General features: G+C 45.5%; 1 protein-coding gene across 2 annotated transcripts in view; it reads left to right on the top strand.

Moving 5' to 3' along the window:
• ZNF652 (zinc finger protein 652) overlaps positions 1-27,221 on the top strand; it is a 57,995-nt gene that overhangs the window by 16,752 nt on the left and 14,022 nt on the right. For both annotated transcript variants that reach the window (XM_039227728.1, XM_039227729.1), the window contains exon 2: positions 23,453-24,618. In XM_039227728.1, the coding sequence (XP_039083659.1) occupies positions 23,710-24,618 (909 nt within the window). In that variant the 5' untranslated portion in view covers positions 23,453-23,709. The remainder of the gene's footprint in view (positions 1-23,452; positions 24,619-27,221) is intronic.

The raw sequence follows: 27,221 nt of genomic DNA, 5'->3' as shown, positions 1-27,221 counted from the left end.
ACTTTTTATGAGTTGGTTTTTAGATCTACAGGCTTGATCAGATTAAGGTTCAAGTTTTCTTCTTTTTCTTTTTTTTTGTTAAACATTTTTTAATGTTTATTTACTTTTGAAGGAGAGAGAGAAAGAGTGTGAGCAGGGGAAGGGCAAGAGAGAGAGAAGGAAACACGGAATCTGGAGCAGCCTCCAGGCTCTGAGCTATCAATACAGAGCCCAGCATGGGGCTTGAACCCACGAGCTATGAGATCATGACCTGAGCCGAAGTCAGATGCTTAACCTAGGCACCCCGGGTTCAGTTTTCTTGTGGGTGTGAGGCAAGACTATTTAGTATAGTGTTGGTTGTTTCTTTTTTGGTACTGTTCATCAGCCATTGAGAATCTTTGCCTGTATCAGTTCATTAGGCTTTGCAAAATGATATCTAATGTTCTAATTTCTTCTTCAACTATTAGCTGGAATACCTCTAAAAAAGAAATTTCCCCTCAACGAGTATTTAGTTTCTTTAAGCTATAGATCTGATAGGAATGGCTAAATGCTTGAATCTTAGCTTTCACTTACCAGTTTTCTAAAGAATGAGTTGGTACTCTTAGCAAGCTCTAAAGGTGACCAGTGGCTTTCAGCATATTTGATGTGTTTTAGTCCACTAATGCTGTTAATCCTCATTGATACTGAATTGCTCTATCTTTGTCCATTAGGAACTTATCAGGCTGGCTCCTGAGTCTTTTTGACACAGCCCTGGTAGCCTTTGATAGCTTCCTTGCTTTTCATTATGACAACAAGTTCTAGATTTATGCATTTCCTGTTCTCTTTCCTTTTAGCAGGAAATATCTGAAAACCACAGTGGGCTGTCAGTACTGAGTTAAACACAGGTTAGAATATTGAAGTAGTGTTTTGAAAAGAACTTCCTGCCCTCAAGGGGTTTATAGTCTTTAAAGTTTTTATTTTTTTAATCCATTTTATTTATTTGTATACATTTTTTTGATGTGATAAAAATAGGATTTTGATTTCTTCTTACGTGACGAAAGCAAGTTATTGATTTCATTGTATAACAGGTGAAATCATGTCGCAAAGTGAGATGAATGCCTAAAATAAGTTACATTTTATAACTTAAGAAAATCTACTGTGTAATACAAAGGAATAAAGTGAACTTAAAAAGAAAGATAAAACCTTGAAATAACAGACATTTTACAAACGTGTTGCCCTGTAGGAAGAGTAGTTTGATTTTGCATAAATAGGTAACCATATAATTTACTGTCCAGACTGGGAGATGTGGGAGAGGGGCGTTATTAATAATTACTTGGAGAGAAACAGGTGAACGAGGACTTTCCCCAGCGAGGTAGAACATATGCTCACGCTATTTATAAACTCATTGACGATATCCGTAAGCCTCCTGAGATCAGGGATCATATCTGTTATGTTCACAGTTATCTCTGCGGCACCTCACACGTAGTTGGTGCTCGGTAAATATTGGTTGACTCTTGGTGAAAGCCTGCTCTTATTTGGAGGGTTGGTGCAGATTTTAAGTGTCTGTTACGCTTAGTTAAATTATGATTCCACTTTTTTTCCAACTTTCTCTCATAAACACTTGCATCTGAATGATCCTACACACTGATCTGAATGGATATGATGAATCCATTCATTTATTTACTTAATTTTTTTTAATGTTTATTTATTTTTGAGAGAGGGGATGGGAGGGGCAGAGAGAGAGAGACAGAGAGACAGAGGGAGACACAGAATCTGAAGCAGGCTCCAGGCTCTGAGCTGTCAGCACAGAGCCCGACGCAGGGCTCAAACTCACGAACCGCAAGGTCATGACCTGAGCCGAAGTCGGACGCTTAAACGACTGAGCCACCCAGGCGCCCCGAATTCATTTATTTTTTAAGTTGAGAATTAGTTGTTTTATTATAAAAACAATACGTGTTCATTATAAAAAATTAGAAAGTCTGGATAATCTCATCTTCACCACCTCTCCCCTCTACTTAAAAAAAAAAAGAAAAAGAGTCCTCTATCTTCTGGTTGGATTTTAAAGGAGGAAAAGAGCATAGCAGTTATATATTCAGCTAGCCCTTGCCCTTTCAGAATCCCTCTGACTCACCTTCTAGCCAGTGGGCCTTGGTTTTTTCCATTTATAAAAGAGACAAGTACTTATCTGACAGGAACTTTGTTGAGTCTTAGATAAATGTGGCTTTCTAGTGGGGACGAGCTGAGGAAGGAGGGAGTGATTACTTGAACAGTGGTCCTGCAACCAGAACTATCTTCAGTCTCTAGTTTCTGAGACAAGATTGCCAAAGGTAGTGACAGAAGATTTGCGTTACTGTGAAGAACTTGGGCGAAAAGTCTTCTATTGTGCTAAAGGAAGTCTGTGTGGAGTCAGAGTCCACATCAACTAACTAAAATCTTTCCTTCGACATCAACAGATGAAGGGGAATTACATTCAGTCGTGTGTCCTCAGGCCTCTGACTGGGCAACCTGCTTGGTCAGGTCTTGACCGCCGGAGACAAAAGTTACTTAAAAAACAACACAAGCAAACAAATACAGATTTATTCAGTTTTTTATCGCATCTATTTATAGCACATATATGGTGAAGAGCTGCGGTTTTCTGTAGGTTAAGAAACATTGTATAAAAATCACACACACACACACACACACACACACACACACACACACCACGAATGTTCCTTCCACCTACTCGTTTGGCTGCAGAGCCAGGACTCAGTTCATTTCCTCTTTGAGCTCGGAGGCCTTTGCTGTTCATTGGCTCGGTTTTTTAGACATTCCAGCACAGTTAAAATAGAAATCTCTAAAGTGTGTGTTGTTAGCAGTTAATCTTATTTTATACCTTAAAAGTAACTTCTCTGGAGCTTAAGAGCAAATAGTGCCTTAAAAAGGGGGCTTCCTTTGGAAACTTGGCTATTAGGGATGTTCGTCCTTCTGAAACCTGTGCAGTCATTCCCAGTTCAATGTCAGAATCATATTTTGGGACAAGGTCATTAAGAATTCTACGTGGAGAAATAACTTCTGTGTGATGCTGAGGGGTTTTTTCCCTCCTCACAAGCAGATTGTTAAAGCACTACATGTTCTGTAGTTTAGCCTGGAATTAAAATTTTAGTATTACATCACCAGTAACTAACAGAAGTGTGTGTGTGTGTGTGTGTGTGTGTGTGTGTGTGTGTATGTTCATAAGGATTGGGTCTTTCTTAACCTGAAGAGTCTTGGTGTGTTGATGAAGCATGAAGATGTATTGAAAAATCTCCCCCTCTGCTTTTACCTTTTATCTGGCATTTATGTCATTTAATGAAAAAAAAATCTTGCTCGAAAGTTGCAGGTCCCTTGAGGGCAACAAACACGACACTCAAAATGAAACTAGGTTACTGTTTCTGCCCCGTGCAGTGGTTTGTATCAAAAGCTGTTTTGGTCTTAACTTTGAGATCATCCCTGATTCTTTGAAGTGGTCGTATTTTAACTTGGAGCGCTTTGAAATTTCAGACTTTCAAGCGAGCCTAAAAATGTTTTAATATTTTCTTATGTGGTCCTTGTACACAAGTTTATAGAAGGCTCATCTCCAGACATCATAGTTCTCCCAGAGGAGCGAAAGGAGACAATACTTAAGACTTGAGGAAGGAGGGAAGGCTGACCTTGCCTTAGGAGGGGGCTCCGTTGGGTTTTGGTGGTTATGTTATAGATGCCCTTGGCGCTTAGCTGCCTGGACTTTCGTGGTTTCATATTTTGAGTTTGCCTTTCAGCGTTGGAACCATCTTGTTGATGGCATAACCGAGAGACCTGGGCCCTTTTCACTCACTGTTTACTGTTACTGCTTTTTATAACGTGCCGTCTTTTTTTCTTTTGGCTGATATATTCTGAAGCGAGGTGGAGCTTAAGATTGAGGCTTTAGCACATTTTTCTCCTAAATACGATTTTTGAAAGCTTTAACGAACTCCCCTCCCACTCGAATGAATTGCAAAATGTTCTCTTGTAATAGAGCCTTTGTGGTAAGAGGTGTTCCTTCCCACTAGCGTTCGGGCACACTCAGGTCTCCCCCACCTTTAAAAACCCGAGTCTGACCATCTCCCTGCTCTGACTCCCACCCCAGCTTCCGTGCCCTCCGCATCACACCTTCGCAGGCTGGTTGGGGAGGCCCCACGGCTGGAGGGTGGCTGGGGGGGTGGGTGGAGGGAAGAGTTCCAGAACCCAGCCCAAGCCTCAGCCCTGAGCCAGTGTACTCATTAACCCAAGACTGCTGTTTGCCCAGGGAGGAGGAGGCTCGCGGAAGGACAGGGGGCCCTTCAGGTTAAGGAATGATTCAGCCACCAGATTCGGTGGTCAGTTTCCTCTCTTACTCAGTGTTTTCGCAGCATTTGATACAGCTGACCAGTTCTTTCTTGAGAAAAATGTGTTTATCACATGGCTTCTGTGCTGGGTATCGTGTTTCCTTTTACCTCCAGGTGAATTTCTCCTGTCTCGTTTGTTGGCTTTCTCCTCTGCCCTGAGGTGCCCCGGTGCTTTCTTTTGTCCATTTGTCCTGTCTTCCCAGCCCCCAAATTTAAATTTTTTCTGTATGCTGATGGCACCCAAATATTTAACTCCTGGCCTAACCACCCCCAACCACCACGTCCACACTCGACTTCTGTCCTTAGATGTCTAATTTGCATCTTAAACACGACTGTATCAAGTAGGATGCTTTGGGTGTCACCTGATAGAAAATCTAAATCAAAGTGACTTTAAATGTGACATCATCACATTCTTTCCACCTTTTCGCTCTGCCATCTTGGAAATGTCTCTGTGCCTTATCCATCTCCCGTCCTGGGAGGCAAGATGGGCACGTCCGTTGCAGGCATTATATCCAGACAAGACGACATTCAGCAGGTGGTGGTTAATACTTTCTTATGCTTTTCCTTTTCTTTCTTTCTTCCTTTTCTTTTTTTTAAGAGTTTGGCAGTCTTTCTCAGAAGCCTCCCAGTTGGCTTCCACTTAAATTTCACTAGTCAAAACCTGGTCATGAGGGCCCGCCTCAAAACCAATCACTGGCAGTGGGAATAGGGACATATAAGCATTTTTTAGACAAAATAGAATGAAGAGGTATACTAGAAGTAGTAGTGATAGAGTATAAATCCAGGAGAAGTGATGGGGCTGGGGAACTTCAGAGAGAATAAGTGGAGCTTGAACTGAATATTAAAAAATCAGCAAGATTCAGTCGTTAGGGAGAAAGATAAGGCGTTCTTGGCTGCTGGGGCAAGAGACGCTGATGACTGGCATAGAGGACTTCTACGATGCTCAGGGAACATTAACATTGAACCCTAAAGCTGATGCATCGGGTTTGTGCAGGGAAATGAGATTAGAGCAGTAAGTTGAGGGGTCCAATCTGGAAGGAAGTTTGGACTTAAGTTTTTGGCAGTGGTTGCCATCATTGTAAAGGAATTTTAGCAATATTTCACAATAACTTCTCTAGTTATGTGTGAAAGAGTACTCTTTGAATCTGAGGCCGATTGTCTTATTTATATTTCTTGTTTTGCCTCTCCCCACCTGTGTTTTCCTATTAGCTGTAAGAATGGAAATTCAGATTGTCTAAATCATCTTTGATCGTATTCTTTCTTTATCCATCACACCTAAGAAGCACACTCTGTTGATTTCTCCCTTTTCGGCCCTCTCTGCCACCGTCAGGCATGCATGTATTTCTCAGCTCTGCCATCAGAACCCTACATTTTCTGTCCCTGACTTGTATTTACAACTTTATCACCTCCTGGTCCCCAGCAAGACTCCTTTGGCGAGGCCTGTGTCTTCATCGCCCCCGGAATATACTATTCTTATTCCTGATGGCAGCTTTCCTTGCATAGTCATCTCCTCCACCTGTCTTTTCATTTCCTCTCTGCCTTTTCATGCCCCTCTCGGTCGTCAGGACCTAGCTTAGATCTCACGCTCTGCCCAGGGCCTTCCATGGCCTGTGCATTCTACACCTTTCTTGCCCTTTTAATTACTTTTATGGCACCTTTAAAAGAAATAACCATGGGAGCACCTGAGTGGCTCAGTCAGTGAAGCATCTGACTCTTGATTTTGGTTCAGGGCGTGATCTCTGTGGGTTTGTGGGTTCGAGCCCCACCTTGGGCTCTGTGCTGACAGCTCAGAGCCTGCTTGGGATTCTCTCTCTCTCCCTCTCTCTCTGTACCTCCCCCATGTTCATGCTCACTCTCGCTCTCTCTGTCTCAGAATAAGTAAACTTAAAAACAAAAAAAATACCATGTGTTTTATTTGGCAATTGTGACTTATTTTTTGTGTATAGTTCTTACTCTTCAAACACATTTTAAGCTTGTGAAGGTTAAGACCAACACAGTAATTATTTGAAGGAATGAGCATATACATACTTTCTTACATTAGATTCTTGGTGCTTTGCATGTAGACGATAGAGCTCATGAGTGAAGAGTAGAGTGAGAATTGCATAGAAAATGCTTAGTGTATAAACCCTTTTGAACTATAAACGTTTGAACTATAAATATTTAAAAAAAAAAAAAACGTAACTCAATGTGGTGAGGGTAAAACCCCGAACCCTAGACACCCACTTCTTCTCTGTACTTGGCTGTGCTTCCCCATAGGGAGGGGAGATCTGTTGGGTCAGTTGACCAGCCTCCAACGTAGAGCACCTCTCCTGAGCAAAGCTGTGCTGTATGCGGCCTCTGCAGCAGCTGGACACTCTGCCTTTAATTTTGACACAGCCATGGCATTGTTAACCTGGTTCTGTTTCACTCAGCCCACATCTTATGTTGAAAGACGAACAAAACTGAAAGGACCATTAAAATAAAGGGGAAAGGTAACAATGGCTTCTGGACTTCTGAGGTATCTAAGGCTTCATGGATTTCTTCCACATCTTATTGGACACATTGCCTTAAAGGCTTTCTTTTTTTTTTTTTTAATATTTTTATTTATTTCTAGGAGAGAGAGAGACAGCGTGAGCAGGGTAGGGTCAGAGGTGGGGGGGGATACAGAATCTGAAGCAGGCTCCAGGCTCTGAGCTGGCAGTCAGCACAGAGCCCGACGCGGGGCTCGAACCCACGAACCGCGAGATCATGACCTAAGCGAAAGTCGGACGTTCAACCGACTAAGCCACCCAGGCGCCCCAAGGCTTTCTTACCAAGGCAGAGGACTCAATAGAATCACCCACAGAAGGGCTTACGTGTGGTCATGTCTCTCTCCACCTTAAGAAAGTGTGGTGGACCCAGTTTTGGAAAAAAACGTTTTTGGAAAAAGCTAACCTCATACCATTAGGCCAGGTTGTGGGCTTGATCTCATTTTGTATCATACTTATTTCAAGACCATAGATACAATATATTCCCTTAACAAGTGTCCCCAACCTAAGATTCATAAGCTAATTTTAATGCTCAAAAATCAAATGGAAGTTACGGTAAAGCGGGACAGCCCAACCAAAAAATTACGATAGGCTCTTGTTTATATCTGGTTAGTAAGACATTTTTTTAAAAGTGTGAACTAAATGCAAATTCAGAGACACAGTATTTAAAAAGCAGTGCTCTGGGTGTTATATGGAAACCAACTTGACAATAAACTATTAAAAAAATAAATATAAATAAAAAGCAGTGCTCTGCGGGAACACAGCTGGGGAATTGGGGGCGGAGGGGGAGTGTATGATAGCACTTCTGTTGAAAAGGCTGGGAATGATGTGGCAGTGGGCATCCAGATGCATTAGGCTAAAGGATGGAAACAAATATCAACACAAACAGTGAGTGTGAGTGTTGGTTAATTTCATAGCTGAGGAATCCGAGGGCCGGAAAGGCGAAGTAGCCTGCCCAGTGGTACAGAAGAGCCCCGTGGAGCCCAGCAGAGCCCTGGCTTCACTTCCGCTCAGTCGCTCAGTCTCCTTGCACCCTGCTGTTAGAGCCCAGCTCTTAGCCTATGGCCCAGCCACTCATCCAGGAGTGTCCTTTTTATGTAAACTATCATGATTTTCAGATAATCTTAGTTTTTCAGACCACCTTGGAGAACCATTTGTGTCCAGGTAGCCTATTTCATTTTATTTATTGAGCTATAATTCATCTACCATATAACTTGCCATTTAAAAAGGTACAATTCAGGGGCGCCTGGGTGGCTCAGTCGGTTAAACGTCCGACTTTGGCTCAGGTCATGATCTCACAGTTCGTGGGTTCAAGTTCTGCGTCGGGCTCTGTGCTGACAGCCAGCTCAGAGCCTGAAGGTTGCTTCCAATTCTGCATCTCCTGCTCTCTCTGCTCCTCCTCCCCTGCTCGCACTTTGTCTCTCTCTCTGTCAAAGTAAATAAACATTTAAAAATAATTAAAAATATACAGTTCAGTGGTTTTTAGTATTTTCACAAGGTTGTGCAACCATCACTGATATCTAGTTCCAAAACATTTGCATCACCCATAAAGAAACCCGGAACCCATGAGTCAGTCCTCCCTCCCCTCCCTGCCCCTCCCTCCCCCAGCTCCTGTCAGTCACTAATTGACTTTCTGTCTCCATGGATTTGCTTACTCTGACCATTTCATGTCAGCGGCATCATATGGCGATCCCCTTTTGTGTGTGGCTCTCTTTCGCTTAGCATTACGTTCTCGGGATTCATCCACGTTGCACTATGTCTCGGTATTTCACTCCTTGTCTTGACTGATGACATTCCATTGTGCGGATGTACATCAGTTCACGTGTGTCTGGATCGTTTGAGCTTTGGGGCTATGCTGAGCAATGCTGTGAACGTTCACGGGCCAGTTTTTATATGAACACTGATTTTCAGTTCTCTTGAGCGCATACCTAAGAGCGAAATTGCTGGGTCATTTGGTGACTCTGGGTGTAGCTGTTTGAGGAACTGTCGCACGGGCTTCCAGCGTGGCGGGGGCTGTTTGTCCTCCTGGCCACGGTGCGTGACGCTGCCTTTCGCCCCACATCCGCACCAGCACTTGTTGTGTCTGGTGTTCTTGACTTTAGTCCTTTGGACAGGTGTGAGGTGACCGCTCGTTGTGGTTTTGACTTGCCTTTCCCTGACGATGCGCGATGGTGAGTGTCTGTTCTTTCCTGTGTCTGCTTAGCCTATTTCATTTTTTTTTAGTTTTATTTATTTGTTTATAATGTTTTAGCTAACACACAGTGCAGTATTGGTTTCCGGAGTAGAATTCAGCGGTTCATCACTGACCTACAACGCCCAGCGCTCATCACAGCAGGTGCCCTCCTTGGCACCCATCCCTCATCTAGCCCATCCCCCCGCCCACCTTTCTGCACCAACCCATAGTTTGTTCTCCATCATTAAGAGCCTCTTGTGGTTTGTTTCCCTTCTCTCCCCACCCCCTTCCATATGTTCATCTGTTTTGTTTCTTAAATTCCACATATGAGTGAAATCCCATACTAGTTTTCTTTCTCCGATTGACTTATTGCACTTAGCATAATACATTCTAGCTCCATCCACATCACTGCAAATGGTAAGGTTTCATTCCTTTTGACGGCTAATATTGCATCGTATGTGTATACCACATCTTCATTCATCGGCCGGTGGACATCTGGACTCTCTCCATAGTTTGGTTCTTGTTGATAATTAGCCCGTTTCATTTTTAAAACTTACTTTCTCTTCCCCTTTCTCATCTTCATTACCTCACGGTCACTATGGAAAAATGTGCACCACAAACTCTAAAATTACATCTATCTCTACTCTGTCACCTGTAGTTTGTAACTTCTTTAAGGAGGAGTTTCCCAAATACGAAAGAGAGAAGGAGCCAGCAGTGAAGCCCTCTCCCTCCGTGTACTGAGAGCTCTGCATGTGCTTTCTGATTAGGTAGGTGCAGGTGCCCTCCTCCTGGTCGTACTGGGGACGCAGTGAGATTGACATCAGTGGTCTTGTCCAGGGTCATATACCTGGCTAAGTAGTATATCGGGATTCATAGAAGATCTTGTATTCTGCACTTAATGCTGTTACTCACCGTTCTTCATTCATCTAGCTGTTAATTCATGTATGATGGTAGACATACCGTAGAGACTGAGAGAAAAGGTAGGAAGGGGAGAAAAAATTAATTTATAAACCTCGTCTACGTAGGTGTTACATATCAGGCAGAGTAAAATCTGCTCAATGATATGAGGTCTTAGCTTGGGATCTTTGGCTTTCTGGGGGCTCCATGGATGGGTTTCTGGAAATGGGAAAACTCCTTGACATGGCATGTGTGTTCATTTTTCTGGGGAAGAGTTTTCATTTTCCAGAGATCCTCAGAAGTTTGAAAATTGCTGCTAAGAGGAGCAACATACAGACTTGTGGAAAGGAAAGCGCAGGCGGGATGAAACCATTTGTCTCTTCCCGTCAGCCATGTTTTGGGTCTGTTGAGGTTGGGTTAAACCTTCCCGTCCATCATCAGATATTTTTGTGTTAGACTGTTTGTTTATACCTGTTTAAGACTGTTTATACCTTGGTTTAAGACTATTTCAGTGAAACTTTTTTTCCAAGTGTTAATTTTTGAAGTGTGAATAGTTCATTAGAAAACAGTAAAGGTCCTCTGTCTTTTGGTACATTCCCACATTTCCTGATGTTGTTTCCACATCTGGAATATTTATGATTTTTATTTCTGTAAAATATAGGAAGGTGATGAGGGCCTTTCTCCGTTATTTTCATTTTCTGAGGGAGTTTTTCATTCAGGTTCACAAAAGTCTAGTCATCCATATAGACCTCTCATAATGGCTGACATTATAGGCAGCCATAGTGGGAACAAGAAAGATGTTTAGGGCCTTTAAGTCTCAGAATTTTATATAGATCAGGGTACTGGGGCACCTGGGTGGCTCACTCAAGCATCTCAACCATTGATTTTGGCTCGGGTAATGATCTCACAGTTCACAACATTGAGCCCTGCGTTGGGCTCTGACTGACAGCACAGAACCTGCTTGGGATTCTCTCTGCCTCTCTCTCCCCCCCAACCCCTCAAAAATAAATAGAAATAAACTTTAAAAAAAAACGATCAGGGTACTCACACTGATAGCCATTTTGAACACGGACTAGTGCATTAACTAGCTTCATTCCATAAAGCAATTTTGGTCAAGGCTGGACTGAGACTTTCCAAGATTCTGTATCTTGTGGGTATGTTCTGGTTGTTCTTAGGCACAGGATTTTATTCGAGCATTCCTGCAGCCAGGACGTTGTCAGATTTTAACGGAAAAGACAGCAGTAATACAAAACTCGTGCTCTTCTTTTAAGAAGAACGCCTCTGTTTAAATTACATTCTCCTGTCTGTAGATGATGTGTGTGAATTGAATAACGAAAGGTGCTTTGAATATACTGTGTGACCATCCAGGCCCTGCAGTGTAGCCTGCTTGGTATTTGATTTCTTCCTTGGGCCTCAGGGCTTGTTGGTAAAAGTGAAGATTGCTTCCGCCACTGTGATGAGTAAAGCACATTGGTTTTTATTGTCTTGAATGGAAATGGGGAGACTGTGGGTGTTTGAAGGTAATTAGGGAGTCCCTTAGGAGGAGTACCTCTTCTTTGCCCTCTTCCTCCTGGCTTCTCCTGTGTATTATTGAGGACACACAATGGCGGTCTCATTCAAATGCAGGTGTAAAACACTGCAACCTGAAAGTGTGTTTTTGCAAAAGCTTTGCCTAAAACTAAGGTGATAGACATTTCTCAATTACATATCATAGAGATAATGGATTAGGTGGACTGCTTAAAAAAGAATCGACATGGGGCATCTTATTAGGTGAGATTACGTTAAAATTAGCTGTTGGGGCACCCAGGTGGCTCAGTCGATTAAGAGTCAGGCTCTTGGTTTCAGCTCAGGTCATAATCTCACGGTTCGTGAGTTCAAGCCCCACCTCAGGCTCTGCCCTGACAGTGTGTGTGGGTCTGCTTGGGATTCTCTCTCTCTCTCCATCTCTCTGCTCTTTCTTTGCTCGCTCTTAACATGCTCTCTCTCAAATAAACAAACATTTTAAAAAGTTTAAAGTTAGTTGTATTTTTCACCTATGTTAAATACAGGCATCTGAGAACACTTTAGAATATTGATCTAGGGGCGCCTGGGTGGCTCAGTCAGTTGGGCGTCAGACTTCGGCTCAGGGCATGATCTCACAGTCCATGGGTTCGAGCCCCGCGTTGGGCTCTGTGCTGACAGCTCAGAGCCTGGAGCCTACCTCGGATCCGGTGTCTCCATCTCTCTCTGTGCCCCTGTCCCACTCGCTCTCTGTCTCTTGTCTCTCAAAATAATGACGTAAATAACAAACCTAAAAAAAAAAACCAAACCATTGATCTAAAATATGACCCAGTAATCTGTGTCGTTTGAGCTTTTGCTATTGTAAAGTTGAGTTTTACACGTTGTGTTGGCAGCTTTCCTAGTGTGTCCCACGTGTGTTCTGTGCTTACCCTTGGAAATGGAGGACATTTATCATAGGCTACTGCTCTTGTGACTCGAAACTTCTTTCTCCTGTCAGTTTTGTATCTCTAACTCCCACCTTACACACCTAAGTTTAAGGTCTACAGATTTCTTCAGGTTTCATCGGCTGAAAACTTAACAGTTTTGTTGCAAGGAAATGAACCAAAATACACTTTAAATCTTTCCTTTGTTACCTGGGCCCCCGTGGGACACAGAGTGCAGATGAGGCGCCGTGAGACCTGAGATGTGGGAAGTGACCCAACACTCAGGGCCTCGCGCAGGGAGGTGGGCCTTCACTAGCCAAGGTTCCGACCCCGACCCTCAACTCCTGGTCTGACATTTTATTTTTTTGCTTTGTGTCATTATACATACATACATACATATATATATATATATATATATTTTTTGTTGTTGTTGTTGTTGTTGTTGTTGTTGTTCGAGGCCTCAATACATCTTCTGAGATGATTGTCGCAGCGTGCCAGGAGACAGCTGGGGACCTGGGGCCGGGAGTTAGAACACCCGAATCCCAGCCCTCATTCCGTCTTGTATCCAGCGACGACAATGGGCCAGTCAGGAAGCTGAGCCTCAGCTGTGAAACAGGAACAGTGGTCCAAGTCATTGTGGGGCAGCGATGCTCAACTACGATAAACAAAACCCTCTGTGGTTTCATTCCTGTCTTTTTCATGTTGAGTTGCTTGCGTGCAACTTGCCTACTTCCCTTCTCCATCCCTCTGACTTCTGCTTGTCCTTCAAAACCAGCTCCAGCCCTCCCTCGTCTCGGAAACTTCCCCTAACAGGTCCACCCCCCTTGACACCAGTCAGTCACCTTTCCCCACACTGCCTCTGGACAGTTACATGTATAGGTGAGCGTGTTTATTCAGGAAACACTTAGAATAGTGCTTACTGTGGCTAAGTCCTCTCGTACGCACTTATGTTTATTAATTCATTTAATCCCAGCAACATACCATGAGGTAGACACGGTTATTATCTTCGTTTTGCAGATGCAAAAAATGAGGCCTAGAGAGGTTAAGTAATTTGACCAGGGCCACTTGGCTCTGGAATGTGTCAGAGCCAGACTTCTAATGCTTTGGAGTTTGTGCTCTTAACCACGGGCTGTGCTGGCTTTTGCAGTTGTGCTTATCACACTCACGCTGTGCTGTGATCACTGGTTTTCACGCCCGTCTCCCTAGTTAGACCTTTGCACACCTCGATGGGTCTAGCTCCTGCAGCGCCTGACACGTAGTAGGCACTTACTGAATATTTCATGAACGTGTGGTATATATGCACCTTGTAAATCATCACACAAATGCAAATTATCACCACTACCATATGCATTTTGTAAATCAGGGAGTAGAACTTACCAAGCTTTCCAGTCTTGCAGTTTGGTCTTGGCTCCCACATTGCAGGTCGGCAGACTGAGGGATACAGATGAGGAACATTTTTGAGGTTGACCGTACCAAACCTTGGGTTAGAAATGAACCGTAGTTTGGTCACACAGTCTCTGCCAAAATAGTATAGCTTGTTTTCTATAAGAGAACAAGATCAGAGAGGTTTAAATGATTCTTACTGCACTTGTTAAAATTACTTAGCCGTTGAGGATCTGAGGTAGTCAGACTGGCAGTGTCCACCATAGGTATCTTGAAAGTTGTCTTCCTCTTAGAGATTATTTTTAAGAAAAAGACAAGGACAGGAGCACCTGGGTGGCCCAGTCAGTTAAGTGTCTCTTGATTTTTGGCTCAGGTCAGTATCTCACAATTTGTGAGATTGAGCCCCACGTCAGCCTCTGAGCTGACAGTGCGGAGCCTGCTTGGGATTCTCTCTTTCCCTCTCACTCTCTCCCGGTCTCTCTGCCTCTCTCTCTCTCCAAAACTAAATAAACATGAAAACAAAGAAAAAGGAAAAGACAAGGACATGGTGAGATTTCATTCATTTCAGACAGGTAGAGCCTCCTGTATTAAGACAAAAAAATAAGCTTTTAGTGTGGACATGAATTTTAAACTTTACTTATATTCCAGGTAGGGAGATTAAATATTTATTTCATAAGGAACACATTCTTGTAAAAACGTTTTTTAAATTGCAAGTCAGAATTTCAATTTTTATTTTTGTCAATACCGATATTTAGTAGAAGATGGTTTTTGCTTTTATTTTACCCTAATTCCTGGTATTATCTTTCCTACTCCTATTTTTCTACTTCAACTTTTTAACTTTTTTTTAAAAACTTATTCTGTCTTGCCTAGGTAATGTATAATAGAACATGCATATCTATACCTGCCATTCAGGCTTTTCCGAAATACACCATCCTTCACAGACTTTTCCAATTTCTCCAGCGAGATGTGATTTTTCACTCTTGTAACCTTTTCAGATTTCTGCTTTTTTAAAAAAAAACTGAAGTGTGTAGGGGCGCCTGGGTGGCTCAGTCGGTTGGGCGTCCGACTTCGGCTCAGTTCATGATCTCGCGGTCCGTGGGTTTGGGCCCTGCATCGGGCTCTGTGCTGTCAGCTGGCTCAGAGCCTGCAGCCTGTTTTGGATTCTGTGTCTCCCTCTCTCTCTGACCCTCCCCTGCTCATGCTGTCTCTCTCTCTCTCTCAGAAATAAATAGAGCATTTAAAAAAATTTTTTTTAAACTGAAGTGTCTACAGTAGTTGTTAAATCATTACTTGACTGTCCAAAGACTTTGAGATGGGTTGTTACTTGGCAGATGTGTCACTAACACACCTCCCTAATAAGAAAGAAGTGAGTGGCCTTCTATGAAAGCCACCGAGCTTTGAATAAAGTATCAGACACCTACTGTCACAGACCCAGTTGTCATCCTGTCTCTTCTTCCTAGTGGACTCTTTTTTTGGGGGGGAGGGAGAATTTGCCGATGCTCGTTTATCTTTCCCTCCTTGTTCCTTTCTGTGTCTTGCTTGTTGTGGTTTTGGCCCTCCCCCAGGTCGGCGTATGCTCTGGAAACCTCCATTCAGCGGGGCCGTGGTTGGGCAACAGGTGGTTTGGCTTCGGACACAGTCTGGGGGAAGCAGTTCTGCAGGAGGAGGAAGCCCAGGTGGGAGAGGAATATGCTTTACAAAGGTGCCCTTTCGACTTGCAAAGACTCGGCCCAAATACACAGGAGGCGGATGTATAGACACCTATTTTAATAGGAAAACAAAAAAACCTGTTCGATTTGTCAAAACTGAACCATTAAAACTTTTCAGGGAACAAAGTGGTTTTTCTTTTAAAACTAAATGTAAATAAACGCTCTTGAAGACTCTGTAAACGTATTTTGTAATCCACTTGGAGGGGGGAAATGGCACTGAAAAACTTGCATTCTGGGAGTTGTACTTTACTATTTATAATATGCTATCACACTCTCTAGCTTTTCTTTTAAAAAGTGTGTTTTCTGGGGCGCCTGGGTGGCTTAGTCGGTTAAGCGTCCAACTTTCGCTTAGGTCATGATCTCACGGTTCGTGGGTTCAAGTCCCGCATCAGGCTCTGTGCTGACAGCCAGCTCAGAGCCTGGAGCCTGTTTCCAATTCTGTGTCTCCGTCTCTCTCTGACCCTCCCCTGCTCAACGCTGTCTCTCTGTCTCCTAGAAATAAATAAAACATTAAAAAAAAATTTTTTTTTTAAAGTGTGTTTTCTTCCCAGTCGCTGGTCAAGCTTGTAGAGTGCCAGGACTGCTTGCTTCTCCATGTGCTTACCCCTTAGCATACATACCACATTTTTGCCTAAGTTGTGTATGTTAATTATAGCGGGACACTAAGGAATGACCTGCTCTTGTCTGGAACTTAAGAAGCCGTAGAAAATGATCTCTAAGGGGGCGCCTGGGTGGCTCAGTGGGTTGAGTGTCCGACTTCGACTCAGGTCATGATCTCACGGTTCGTGGGTTCGAGCCCCGTGTCGGGCTCTGTGCTGACAGCTGGCTCAGGGCCTGGAGCCTGCTTCGGATTCTGTGTCTCCCTCTCTTTCTGACCCTCCCATGCCCATGCTGTCTTTTTCTCTCTCAGAAATAAATAAAAAACATTTTACAAAATTAGAAAATGATCTCCAAGAACTTGTGTTGTTTTAATACCAAAGAGATGAATTTAAACAGCTTTAAACATCAATGAGAGTTATTTCTTATTTGCTGTTTCAGTCTGCTTTCAGGTTCTCAGAGCTCAGTCTGTTCTCCTGGAGACTATTCTTAAAAAAATGAAGTTAAGATGCTTTGTAAGAAGTAAGTCAGAACTGAGGATGCACAGGAAGAGTCGGATAACGAAACATGGAGCATTCTGTTTCCCTAATGAGCTGTTGGTTGTGCTCTCAGGAGATAGTGTAAATCTTCTGGAAAGAGAATAAAGGACCGTGATCGCCAAAATTGAGCTAAGGGTGAAGGTGCCAAAATCAAATGAAGCGAATAAAACGTGGGCCAAAAGCCCATGTGTGTTTCCGAGTGAACAGTTAAGACTGCGTCTTCCGCTGTGACCGCGTGGCTTACTGATGTTTCTGTGAGTTTCCCTGATTGTGACAGTGGAGAGATGCCACCGTCAGGTTCGCGTGGGAATGCGTTTATGCGTGCGTTATTTAAAATAGAATAAAGCGCTCTCTCATTTCTTCAAAGAAGGAGTAGTCTTATTTCCTAACTTACCAAGTAAAGAATTGCCCTGTGAATTAAGCCCTTTGTCTTTCCAACTTAACTTTTCACTTAGTAATTCCACTGTCCATGCCGTCTAGCTGAGCACTGAAATAGACGGTCCGTGTAACACGGAGAAACGTACATGTGAAGAACTGCATTAGCAGGTCATTCCGCCGTAACAAATCACGGCCCGCTCCCGGCAGCTTAAATCGGTGAAGGACTTCTGTGTCTCCACATGGCTGCAGTTTTAAATCAGCAGGGAAGCTCTGCTCCAGTCACTCGGCAATGCAGGTTGATGGAGGAACCGTCTCCTCGTACATTACTGGTCACCACGCCTAAGAGGGAAGAGAGACCTGGAGGGTCTCCCGTTGGCAATGAGATACAGCAGCACAGAAGGGATGCACGTGTCTTATGGCACACGATGGCCAGAGCTAGTCACGTAGTCCCGCGTGGCTCTGGTAGGGGCAGGAATTCAGCCCTGCCAGGGGGGCAGCTGAAAATGCTTAATAAACAGCACTGTCGGTCATCAGCTACTCAGTCTGGTCTCTCTCAGAGGCAAAACACACTCACTTCCTCTGCACAGTGGGGACTCCCCCCCCCAGAGTCCTAGCCAGTCATGGTGATGCGGTGGCGGGGGGCGGGGAGGTTCCGGAGTCCATGTGCAAGAAAGAATTCTTGATGCAAAAAGGTGATCTGGGGACCTGTGAGCAGAAGGGGCTCCCTGGGGTTGGGAGGAGTGACCGGTTCTACACTGTGGACTTGGAGGCCTGGTGGGTAAGGGAGGACAGACATTTCCAAAAGGACTTGAATGGGCCGAAGAGGACCCCTGAGATATGGGGCCTTGCTGTCGTTGAGCTGAAGTTATTTTTCCCTCCAGCAAACGACTAACATCAAGACGGGAGGGAGTTTCTAGAGGACCATTATACTCTGTATTTGCCTCAAGTATTTGTCAGTGGGCTGCAGGTTGTAAAGAATTTTCATTTTATCTACATTTTCTTCCTGCCTTTGTTCCCTGCATCACTATAGACTGGAGTGTCACTATGGGATTCTGGAGGCTAGGCCATTGATAAGATTGCCTTTTTCTTATAATTTTACTGAGAGACATTTGTAAACTGATGGAGACGCCTGTCCTGCCTGACTGTGACCTCTATCAGTTAACCATTTGTTTTTCCCTTTCCTTTGTTCTTGGGCAGCCGGGAGTGCCTGAGGAATGTCACACATGTCCCATGGGGAGAAGGGGGGGGTAGTCCCCCCCCACTGGGAGGAGGAAATGTAGCTTGTGCTTTGCCCTGAGCTTGCCTTTGGCTCCCTCATCAAGGGCATCAGGCTTAAAGTCCAGGGTCTCAGTGACTCAACGGTATGATGATTGGTGGTCCCTTTGTGAGGAGGTGACACAGAGTCGTTTCTACGTGGGATCCAGATGTTGCCTTTCCTTGATCCAGAGACCTTGTGAAAGAATCTAACAGATGATCACTGCCCTGACGTGCGACTCTCTACTGGACCCCATTTGAGCTGGGTGGGGGGCGCGGGGGGCGGGGAGAATAGGAGACCTGTAGCAGTCAGTGGACTGTAGCAACATCTAAACTCTCTGAGCAGTCGTTGAAAGGGCCTCCTCAGGACGGGGGAATGTTCTCGAATAGACTCTGATTTGGCTCCTCAGGAGCAACTCGCTCGCCTGTTCTTTCTTTGCTCCCTAGCTTCGTCCTCTTGGTCCTTTTTCTTCTTTTCCTATTTTCTTCTCAACTGTACGTGGAGTGGACTCATGAGGAAGATGCCGTCCCTTAGGGGAATGACCAGCTTTCTTGGACAGTCATTGTCTCTCTCTCGCTTTTTTTTTTTTAATGTTTTATTTATTTCTGAGAGAGAGAGAGAGAGAGACAGCATGATCAGGGGAGGTTCAGAGAGAGAGGGAGACACAGATTCGAAGCAGGCTCCAGGCTCTGAGCTAGCTGTCAGCACAGAGCCCGACGCGGGCCTTGAACCCACGAACCGTGAGAGCATGACCTGAGCCGAAGTCAGACGCTTAACCTACTGAGTCACCCAGGTGCCCCAGTCATGGTCTCTCTTAACCTGGTCTAGAGGTTCTTTTGTCTGCAAAACTCTTAAACGCTTAATTGGCTTTTTATTTATTTATTTCCAGTCAACCCCGGGGCTTAGCCACATCCACAGTTCTTTTCTGATCATACTTAAATTTGCTACAGAGCTCTGTCTTATTGGCCCCATTGTTCTGCCTTGACTTAATTTGGAGTCCAGGTACTTCTGCTATAATGCCACATACACCTGCCTAGGTTCTGCAGAACCATACATTAAAATGAATGAGGCTTATGGGAGAGATCAGTTTGGGGCAGACCGCTCAGAATCTGTGGAACCCTGTAACCAGTGTGCTCAAAAAGCCAACAATAATGAAAACACACGTATTATAATAAATATATCAAATACGTATTATAAACACACCTATACTAAATCTCCATGGGCATATGCACCCCGCGTCTGTCAGTCAAACCTTTACAGACTTAATCCCCTGGGGAGCAGTTTCCCCTTCCTGTAAGACTGGGTCTCGAAGACCTTCGCTCACAGCAGAGACCAATTTCACTACAATCAGAATGTTGAGGGGCGCCTGGGTGGCTTAGTCGGTTAAGCGTCCGACTTTCGCTTGGGTCATGATCTCACGGTTCGTGGGTTCGAGCCCCGCGTCGGGCTCTGTGCTGACTGCCAGCTCAGAGCCTGGAGCCTGTTTCAGTCTGTGACTCCCTCTCTCTCTGACCCTCCCCTGCTCGCGCCATCTCTCTCTCTCTCTCTCCTAGAAAAAAAAAAAAAAAAAAAAAAAAGAATGTTGATGCAGGAGATGGGGTAGGCTCTGGCAATCAAAACAAAAAATTGAAACACAGGAAAGGAACACATGTCTCAGCTTGACGGCATGTAAAGTGGGAAATTCGTGATTCCTGCTCCTCGCGTTCAAGGAAGACACCAAGTAGGATACTCGGCTTTCTTCTTAACCTCTTCGTATGTTGCTAAGGGTCTCTTTTTAATGGTGAGAAAGCTTCTTCTTGATCACTTTAAACAGCAACTCGCAGGGGGAAACACACCAAGAGATTGCTTTCCTCCTTGGTCTCGTTTGGAAAAGAGGTTCTGCTGGGCCCCGCCATAATCCATCAGGAGGTTTTATCCCTAGTTCTGGGGCACTCTTTGACTCGATCCCGCCTCAGGACTGAATTCTTTTTTTTTTTTTTTTTTAATGTTTTATTTCTGAGAGAGAGAAAGAGACAGTGTGAGCAGGGGAGGGTCAGAGAGAGAGGGAGACACAGAATCTGAAACAGGCTCCAAGCTCTGAGCCATCAGCACAGAGCCCGACACAGGGCTTGAACCCACGAACCGGGAGATCATGCCCTGAGCCGAAGTTGGCCGCTTAACCCACCAAGCCACCCAGGCGCCCGGTCCGGGCCGAATTCTAATCGGCATTCGTAGCTCAAAGACTTTCCTGTTTTTATGAAGCATCTGCTGCTTCTAACCAACAAATCGCTGACTTCCTGGACTCCTCTAATCCTGATTGTAAACCGATCGATTCTTTTCCGAACCCCTCCTTTTCGTGTAATGATTTGTCAAAGACAGCCAGTCGTAAGGGCACACTCCTAACAGTCCCGGGTTCCTGGTGGACCAGGGAGCTCTCCCTCTTCTGAGGTAAACAGGTGATAGTCTCACCAGTGATTTGACCACTGCCGTCCTTCTCGCGTCCCCTGCCTTTCCTCGCCCCCTTTCACCAGCTCCTAAGCCGTTGCCGTTGATTTTAATTTTTGTGGACGAGGCAGCAGCCCGCTTGTGTATTCCGTCCGTGTCAGCTAGGCCAGGCCAGATTATGCGGGCAGTAGCGCTGAGCACCACGGGATCTCAGAGGTTTTAAAAAGACAGTCTGTGTAAAATTAAATAAAAAAAGAAAAAGAAAACCCCCCGTGTCGTGCGTATCCCGTAGCCCACTGTGGTCACTCGGGAACCCAGGTTGAGAGCAGTGAGAGCAGTTGTCATCTTGAGGATCTGTGGTCCCTGAGGCAGAGGGAAAAGAGGGATGGGGTGTCTCGGTCAGCAAACGCCCTGTCCTGCCTGTCACTTCTCCGCCAGCACGACGTGGTCACAGCGCCCCACCCACCTACAGGGGAGGGGCGGGGTTAGAACCCGGGTCCTGCCACGCCTCCAAGGCCCAGGGCCCACAGGTCTTTGGGAAGAACACCGCAATGATGACCACAGAGGATTTCCCCCCAGTTATTTTTCTTTGTCTTCCTGGTTTTTGTTTCATTCTTAGCATTTGCTGGTTAAGTGAATTTTACTGTCTCTCCTCCCTTGCTTAATTTGAGATCATTCATGTGAGCAAGTTTAACGGTGTTTGTCGTAGTTTACATTATTTCCATGGGTCAGGAGTTTGGACACTTGCGAAATAAAGCTGAGCAGACTTAAAAAGCTACTGGGATCTTCCTATGTAAATTATGAGGGGTGACGTTTTGATGCGGGCAAGAGATACGTGGTTTATAGGGACAGCTGAGTCTTCATTCTTTTAGAGTGTCACTTGCCCATGAGCCGTGGAGTCAGGCAGGCCTGGGTCAAACACTGCTCCCGTCATTTATTGGATATGTGATCTGAGACAAATTATCTAGCCTCTCAGAGGTGTAATTTCCTCATTTGTGAATATAAATACGTACAAATATATCTGTCCAGATGTCAGCTAAAACATGGTGGTGGTCATCACCGGCCCTTTCTGAAATTCCCCTGAAATGAAAGTAAAAAATCACTTTTTGAAAAGCATAAATCCACAGGGTCAAAGAGAACAGAAGCCAGTAACAGAGGAATGACAGTCGTGGTTGTGAACCATGTATTATCGTCCTAATAACGTAAAAATAAATACTGATTTAGCAAAAAGGCTGTGACCCCAGCTGTTATCGGGAAGATGGAGGAAAGGTTGGGAGCAGTAAGGCAAGACAACTACAGTGAGAGGCAAATATATTTAGAAATAAATATATGTTGGGGCGCCTGGGTGGCTTAGTCGGTTAAGCGTCCGACTTTCGCTTAGGTCATGATCTCGCGGTTCGTGGGTTCGAGCCCCGCGTCGGGCTCTGTGCTGACTGCCAGCTCAGAGCCTGGAGCCTGTTTCAGTCTGTGACTCCCTCTCTCTCTGACCCTCCCCTGCTCACGCTGTCTCTCTCTCTCTCCTAGAAATAAATAAAAAACATTTAAAAAAAAAAAAACAAAAAAAAAGGAAATAAATATATGTAGAAATATGGAAGTAAATACTGGGGGGGGGGAGCTAATAAAGTAGTTGAACAGTTTCGTCTGGCGGGGGGCGGGGGGGGATGGCGGTTCAGATAGGCCGGAGTGGGCAGAGGGCTGCTCTTTTTGTTCTAGACCTTGCCGTGTATTTGCTTGGACAGCTATGTGTGATTTTCCTTTTTCTAGTGATTTGACAAAAAAACTAAAAATTAAAACTGAGTTTCAAACCCAACCTCCACATCTTGTGGTGGCTATTAAGTGGAAATAATAATATGCACTTTTACCTGCCGGTGCACAGAGCAGGCATTCAGCAAGTGCTAGTTTCCTTCCTTCCGTCGACGGAGCAGGGTATGTGTTTGCAGTAATATTCATGACTCAGAGATTAGGTGGTTGGCTAAACAGCAATGTGAGTTATGTCACAAAGCAAATTATGTGCCCTTCTAATTTTTTTTTAATGGATGGTCTTATTTTTCTTGGAACCATATCAACCTGATGGTTAGTGTTTCTTAGAATTTAGTCCTCTGTGCAGCCCACACGTGAAAAATCCCCCCGCCCCTTGAGCGCATCTAGTCTGTTCACCTAGAACAGACTTACGAATACTTAGCAACTTTGAAATTACTCTAACAACCCCGAATACAATAATGTCTACACCTAGATTATACCATATGGAAGGCCAGGGACGTTTTTCTGTCTCGTCGGGAGTTGTGTCCGTCAGCCGTTCTACTCCCCGAGCTCGCCGCCAGCTTTGTTCTCTGAGCCCTCCCTGCAGTGGACGGTGGTGACCAAGGTTGTAAAGAAAGCCGGGCAGCATAAAGCTCTTGTGTGTTTCACGTATGACCTGTGTTACGTAACAAGACTGAATCCCCTGTAGACAGAGGCCATATATTCTGCCGAATCATTACATCCTGTCGCACCTAGCATAATGAATGCCACGCAAGAGTAGGCGCTCATTTCATCATTGGATATATACCAAACGCCCACTAAGTGCTTGGCACCGTGCAAAGCTCAGAAGATAGATGTCAGTGTACCGGACAGATCATGCCTCCTGCTGTCCTCGACTTTACATTCCAGCAAAACATGTGTCGAATTTTGTAAACCAGTAGCCCAGTAAAAGAGCAGCCCACCCTGAACCATTTAAGCAGGATAAAGAATCGTGTATGTGAAGAGTTTGATCCCTTTCTGCCATGTCTGTGGTGTGATGTCCGCGCGTGCTGGGGGAAGGAAATAGCGGTGTCTGACTTTTTTTCCTCTTTGCTTTTCTTTGTAGATAAGATGCGCCAAGGCACCTGCCGCCCTCTTCAGAAGAAAACTCACTAGTGCTCTGCTCTTGCCCTCATACCAAACCTTCTGGCTTCTGCTTTGGTGCTGCAACCCTGGAAGATTTGCACACGAGCTCCAGGAACACCCTTTGTTCATCTGAGTGGTTCTTTTGTGGATGGCAACTTATTTGAGTCTTAATAACTACCCTGTTTTAAAGCTGTTCCTGTCTAGTCTGGACTGCTTAATAAATCAGGCCACATACCAATGAGCCACACAGCCAGTCCAGGTCAGGAGCTGGTAGCAAACTGTGCCACGCGTGCAGCAGGCATGGCACAAGAAGACGGCCGTCGCGGTCAAGTGCCATCTACCTTTTATGGTGCCAACCAAGAACTCGACCTGTCCACCAAAGTGTACAAGAGGGAGTCGGGAAGCCCTTACTCTGTGCTAGTGGACCCCAAGATGAGCAAGCCACATCTCCACGAGGCAGATGAACAGACGTATTTCAGGGAGACCAGAGCAGTGTCTGACGTGCATGCCGTTAAGGAAGACCGGGAGAATTCTGATGACACGGAAGAGGAAGAGGAGGAGGAGGAGGAGGAGGTCTCTTACAAAAGGGAGCAGATCATAGTGGAGGTAAACCTTAATAATCAAACATTAAATGTCTCTAAAGGGGAAAAGGGTGTCTCTTCCCAGTCCAAAGAGACTCCTGTTCTTAAGACAAGCAGCGAGGAGGAAGAGGAAGAGAGTGAGGAGGAGGCCACGGACGACAGCGACGACTACGGAGAGAACAGCAGGCAGAAGAAGAAGGAGAAGCCGGCGGAGAAGGCCAGCATCGCCCAAAGGCGAACGAGGAGGGCCGGCTCCGTGGCCGCGGCCACCGCGTCGCCGACGCCCAGGACTACGAGAGGGCGCAGGAAGAGCGTAGAGCCCCCGAAGCGGAAGAAGCGGGCCGCCAAAGAGCCCCGAGCGCCAGTCCAGAAAGCTAAGTGTGAGGAGAAAGAGACTCTGACCTGTGAGAAGTGCCCCAGGGTGTTTAATACTCGGTGGTACCTGGAGAAGCACATGAACGTTACTCACAGGCGCATGCAGATTTGTGATAAGTGTGGCAAGAAGTTTGTCCTGGAAAGTGAGCTGTCCCTTCACCAGCAAACAGACTGTGAAAAAAATATTCAGGTAGGTTTCCTCACCGAGAGGGCAAACTTTCTAGGATACGGCCTGGCGGTTCAGGCCCAGCCGGTGTCTGCCCCAGAGAGTAGACACGACAGAGGCCGAAGGGACAGTCCTCGCCCGTGTCTCTTCTTAAAATCGCTCCTGCTTTGGGCTTATCAGAGCCCAGGCTTAACGTGTTCTCTCCAAAGCGTTGCAGTTGACTGACGCTGCACTAGTGGGGACCCCAGGTACGTGGAAGGGGGGGCCCGTTGTGGGTCGTGGCCCAGCAAGTGGGGTCAACACTGACTTTGCGCTGAGATCCCCCGTGGTAGGACCTGGCGTGTGTCATTCGTTCTGGCATCTTCTCGGTCACGGTGGGAAATACTGAGTAAAGGTCAGGAATAGAGATAGGCCCCCTTTGGGGGTCGACGGGGGGTGGGGGTGGGGTGGCCAGATTCTAGCGCAGCTGACGGGGACAGAAACCATAATGACGCAGACCGGTGAAAACGGAAGACCTCCAGGAGTGAGTTTGCTTTTACCAGTGGAGAGAGGACAACATTACGTTTATCAAGAGGCTGAGCCCGTGGGAATATGCAGACTTTAAACAGAGGCTGAGCTGGTGGAAAGTGTGGCCCACCTGGCGGTAGGGTTATACCATGTGCCCGTGCAGTCTTGTTGAGATGACAGAGCGTGCTTTCCGGCCATGCCGCTGTCACGATAGGTTACAAGGTGTGCCAGGCCTCTTACGTTGCGTGAACCGTGTGATGTTGATCTGGATGGGTTTGTCCATGTGAATGCATATTGCTGACTGCGCAAAAGGTAAGTCTATTACTGCCTCCGTAAGATCTATAAAGTACATGTGTGCCGTGCCATATTCGAGCTGAACTTCTTTTGAAAAAGGAAATGGTTTTGTTTTGGTTTGTTTCTTGGAGGATGCTTATGTGGAGCGCTCCTTCTTCTCACCTTCTGCTTGCTTGTCATCAACAACGGAGGTCGTCACTTTGTCCTAAAGAGATTTTTAAAGTCTAAGTTACGCTTGCTAAAAGTCCACGGCTTTTTAATTCGTCGGCTGTGCCTTGATCTATTACACACTTGGTGATGAACGAAGGCGCCTGGGTGGCTCAGTCGGTTAAGCGTCCGACTTCGGCTCAGGTCATGATCTCACAGTTTGTGAGATCTCACAGTTTGTGTCGGGCCCTGTGCTGACAGCTCAGAGCCTGGAGCCTGCTTCAGATTCTGCATCTCCCTCCCTCTCTTCCCCTCCCTCTCTGCCCTTCCCCTGCACATACTCTGTCTCTCTCTCAAAAATAAATACATGCTAAAAAAAAAAATTTTTTTTTTTAAAGGCTGAGTGGGGACGCCCATGCCCTCCGGTACCTACCATCTCCCTTGCTCCATTTTGAACTGGCTGCGATAGTTCAGGCCCAAGGGAGCGTGATGCGGTGCTGCACCCTGGGGGTCAGACTCCGGCTCTGTGCCGACCCCTTGCTGACAGGTGTGCCTTGATGTTGTGGGTTTTTTTTTTTTATTTTTTTTTTATTTTTTTTTAATGTTTTTTTTAATTTATTTCTAGGGGAGAGAGAGAGAGACAGTGTGAGCAGGGGAGGGTCAGAGAGAGAGGGAGACACAGACTCCGAAACAGGCTCCAGGCTCTGAGCTGGCAGTCAGCACAGAGCCCGATGCGGGGCTCGAACCCACGAACTGCGAGATCATGACCTAGGCGAAAGTCGGACGCTTAACCGACTAAGCCACCCAGGCGCCCCTTGATGTTGTGTTTTTTGTTGCACCTCACGTTTTCTTTATGAAGTTACAGAAAGAACGCGTGTACCGTACCTCGTTCTGTGGCTTCCGTCCCTGTTGCTGACCAGCAGCTGTTTAAACTTGTGTTCAGGTTTTATGGACTCTGCCCGAAGAGTTCTAGTTACATTCCCACAGGACAGTGCTTTGTCCACACGTACAGAACCAGTAATCCTGGCGACCCAGGAACAAGCAAGCCTCGAAACCCTGCCCTGCATCATATTCGCGATTCGAAACGCAAGGAACCAGGCACTGTTGTGCGTGTGTGTCCTCTACACGTGTGTACAGGAGACCTGGAGCGGGCTCTCGGGAAGGGGAGGACACTGACGTTTAGAAGTTACAGAAAGTTCTGCCAGGGGGCACTGTTTAGTAGAGTAAATGAGATACGGGGAAATAATAACAAAATCTCAACCAGTTGCGTTAACGGAGGCTCCAAATGCATTCTTTAAGGTACAGAAACCTCACTCTTCTGCCACAGATCTATAACCATGAATATGTGTTTTATCTTGTTTTTATTTATGCTGCCTTAAACTTAGTGTGTAACCTCTGGGAAACACCTGTTAACTGCATGTTGACTTGGGTGTGCGAGACAGATGTTCTTCGTATTCACTTATGTTTTAAAAACCTGCTTCTTATCGGCACTGTACTAATTTGACAAAAGCAGTCAAGTCTTTTGTTTTAGCGGGACCTTCCATTTCTTCTTGTCTTACTTTTCGCCATTGTTTTTGTGCTCCCAAAGGGTCTCTAAAAGATGCGTCGTGCAAAGTAGAACATAGAGATGTTGGTGTTGGCATCTGGACTCCTCGGCGGATTGGCTTTGGTTTGGATTC

This window comes from Hyaena hyaena, unplaced genomic scaffold (assembly GCF_003009895.1).
Source record: "Hyaena hyaena isolate Hyena2069 unplaced genomic scaffold, ASM300989v1 scaffold_29, whole genome shotgun sequence".
In the NCBI taxonomy this organism is placed as follows: domain Eukaryota; kingdom Metazoa; phylum Chordata; class Mammalia; order Carnivora; family Hyaenidae; genus Hyaena; species Hyaena hyaena.
This window is presented reverse-complemented; position numbering and strand designations above follow the sequence as displayed.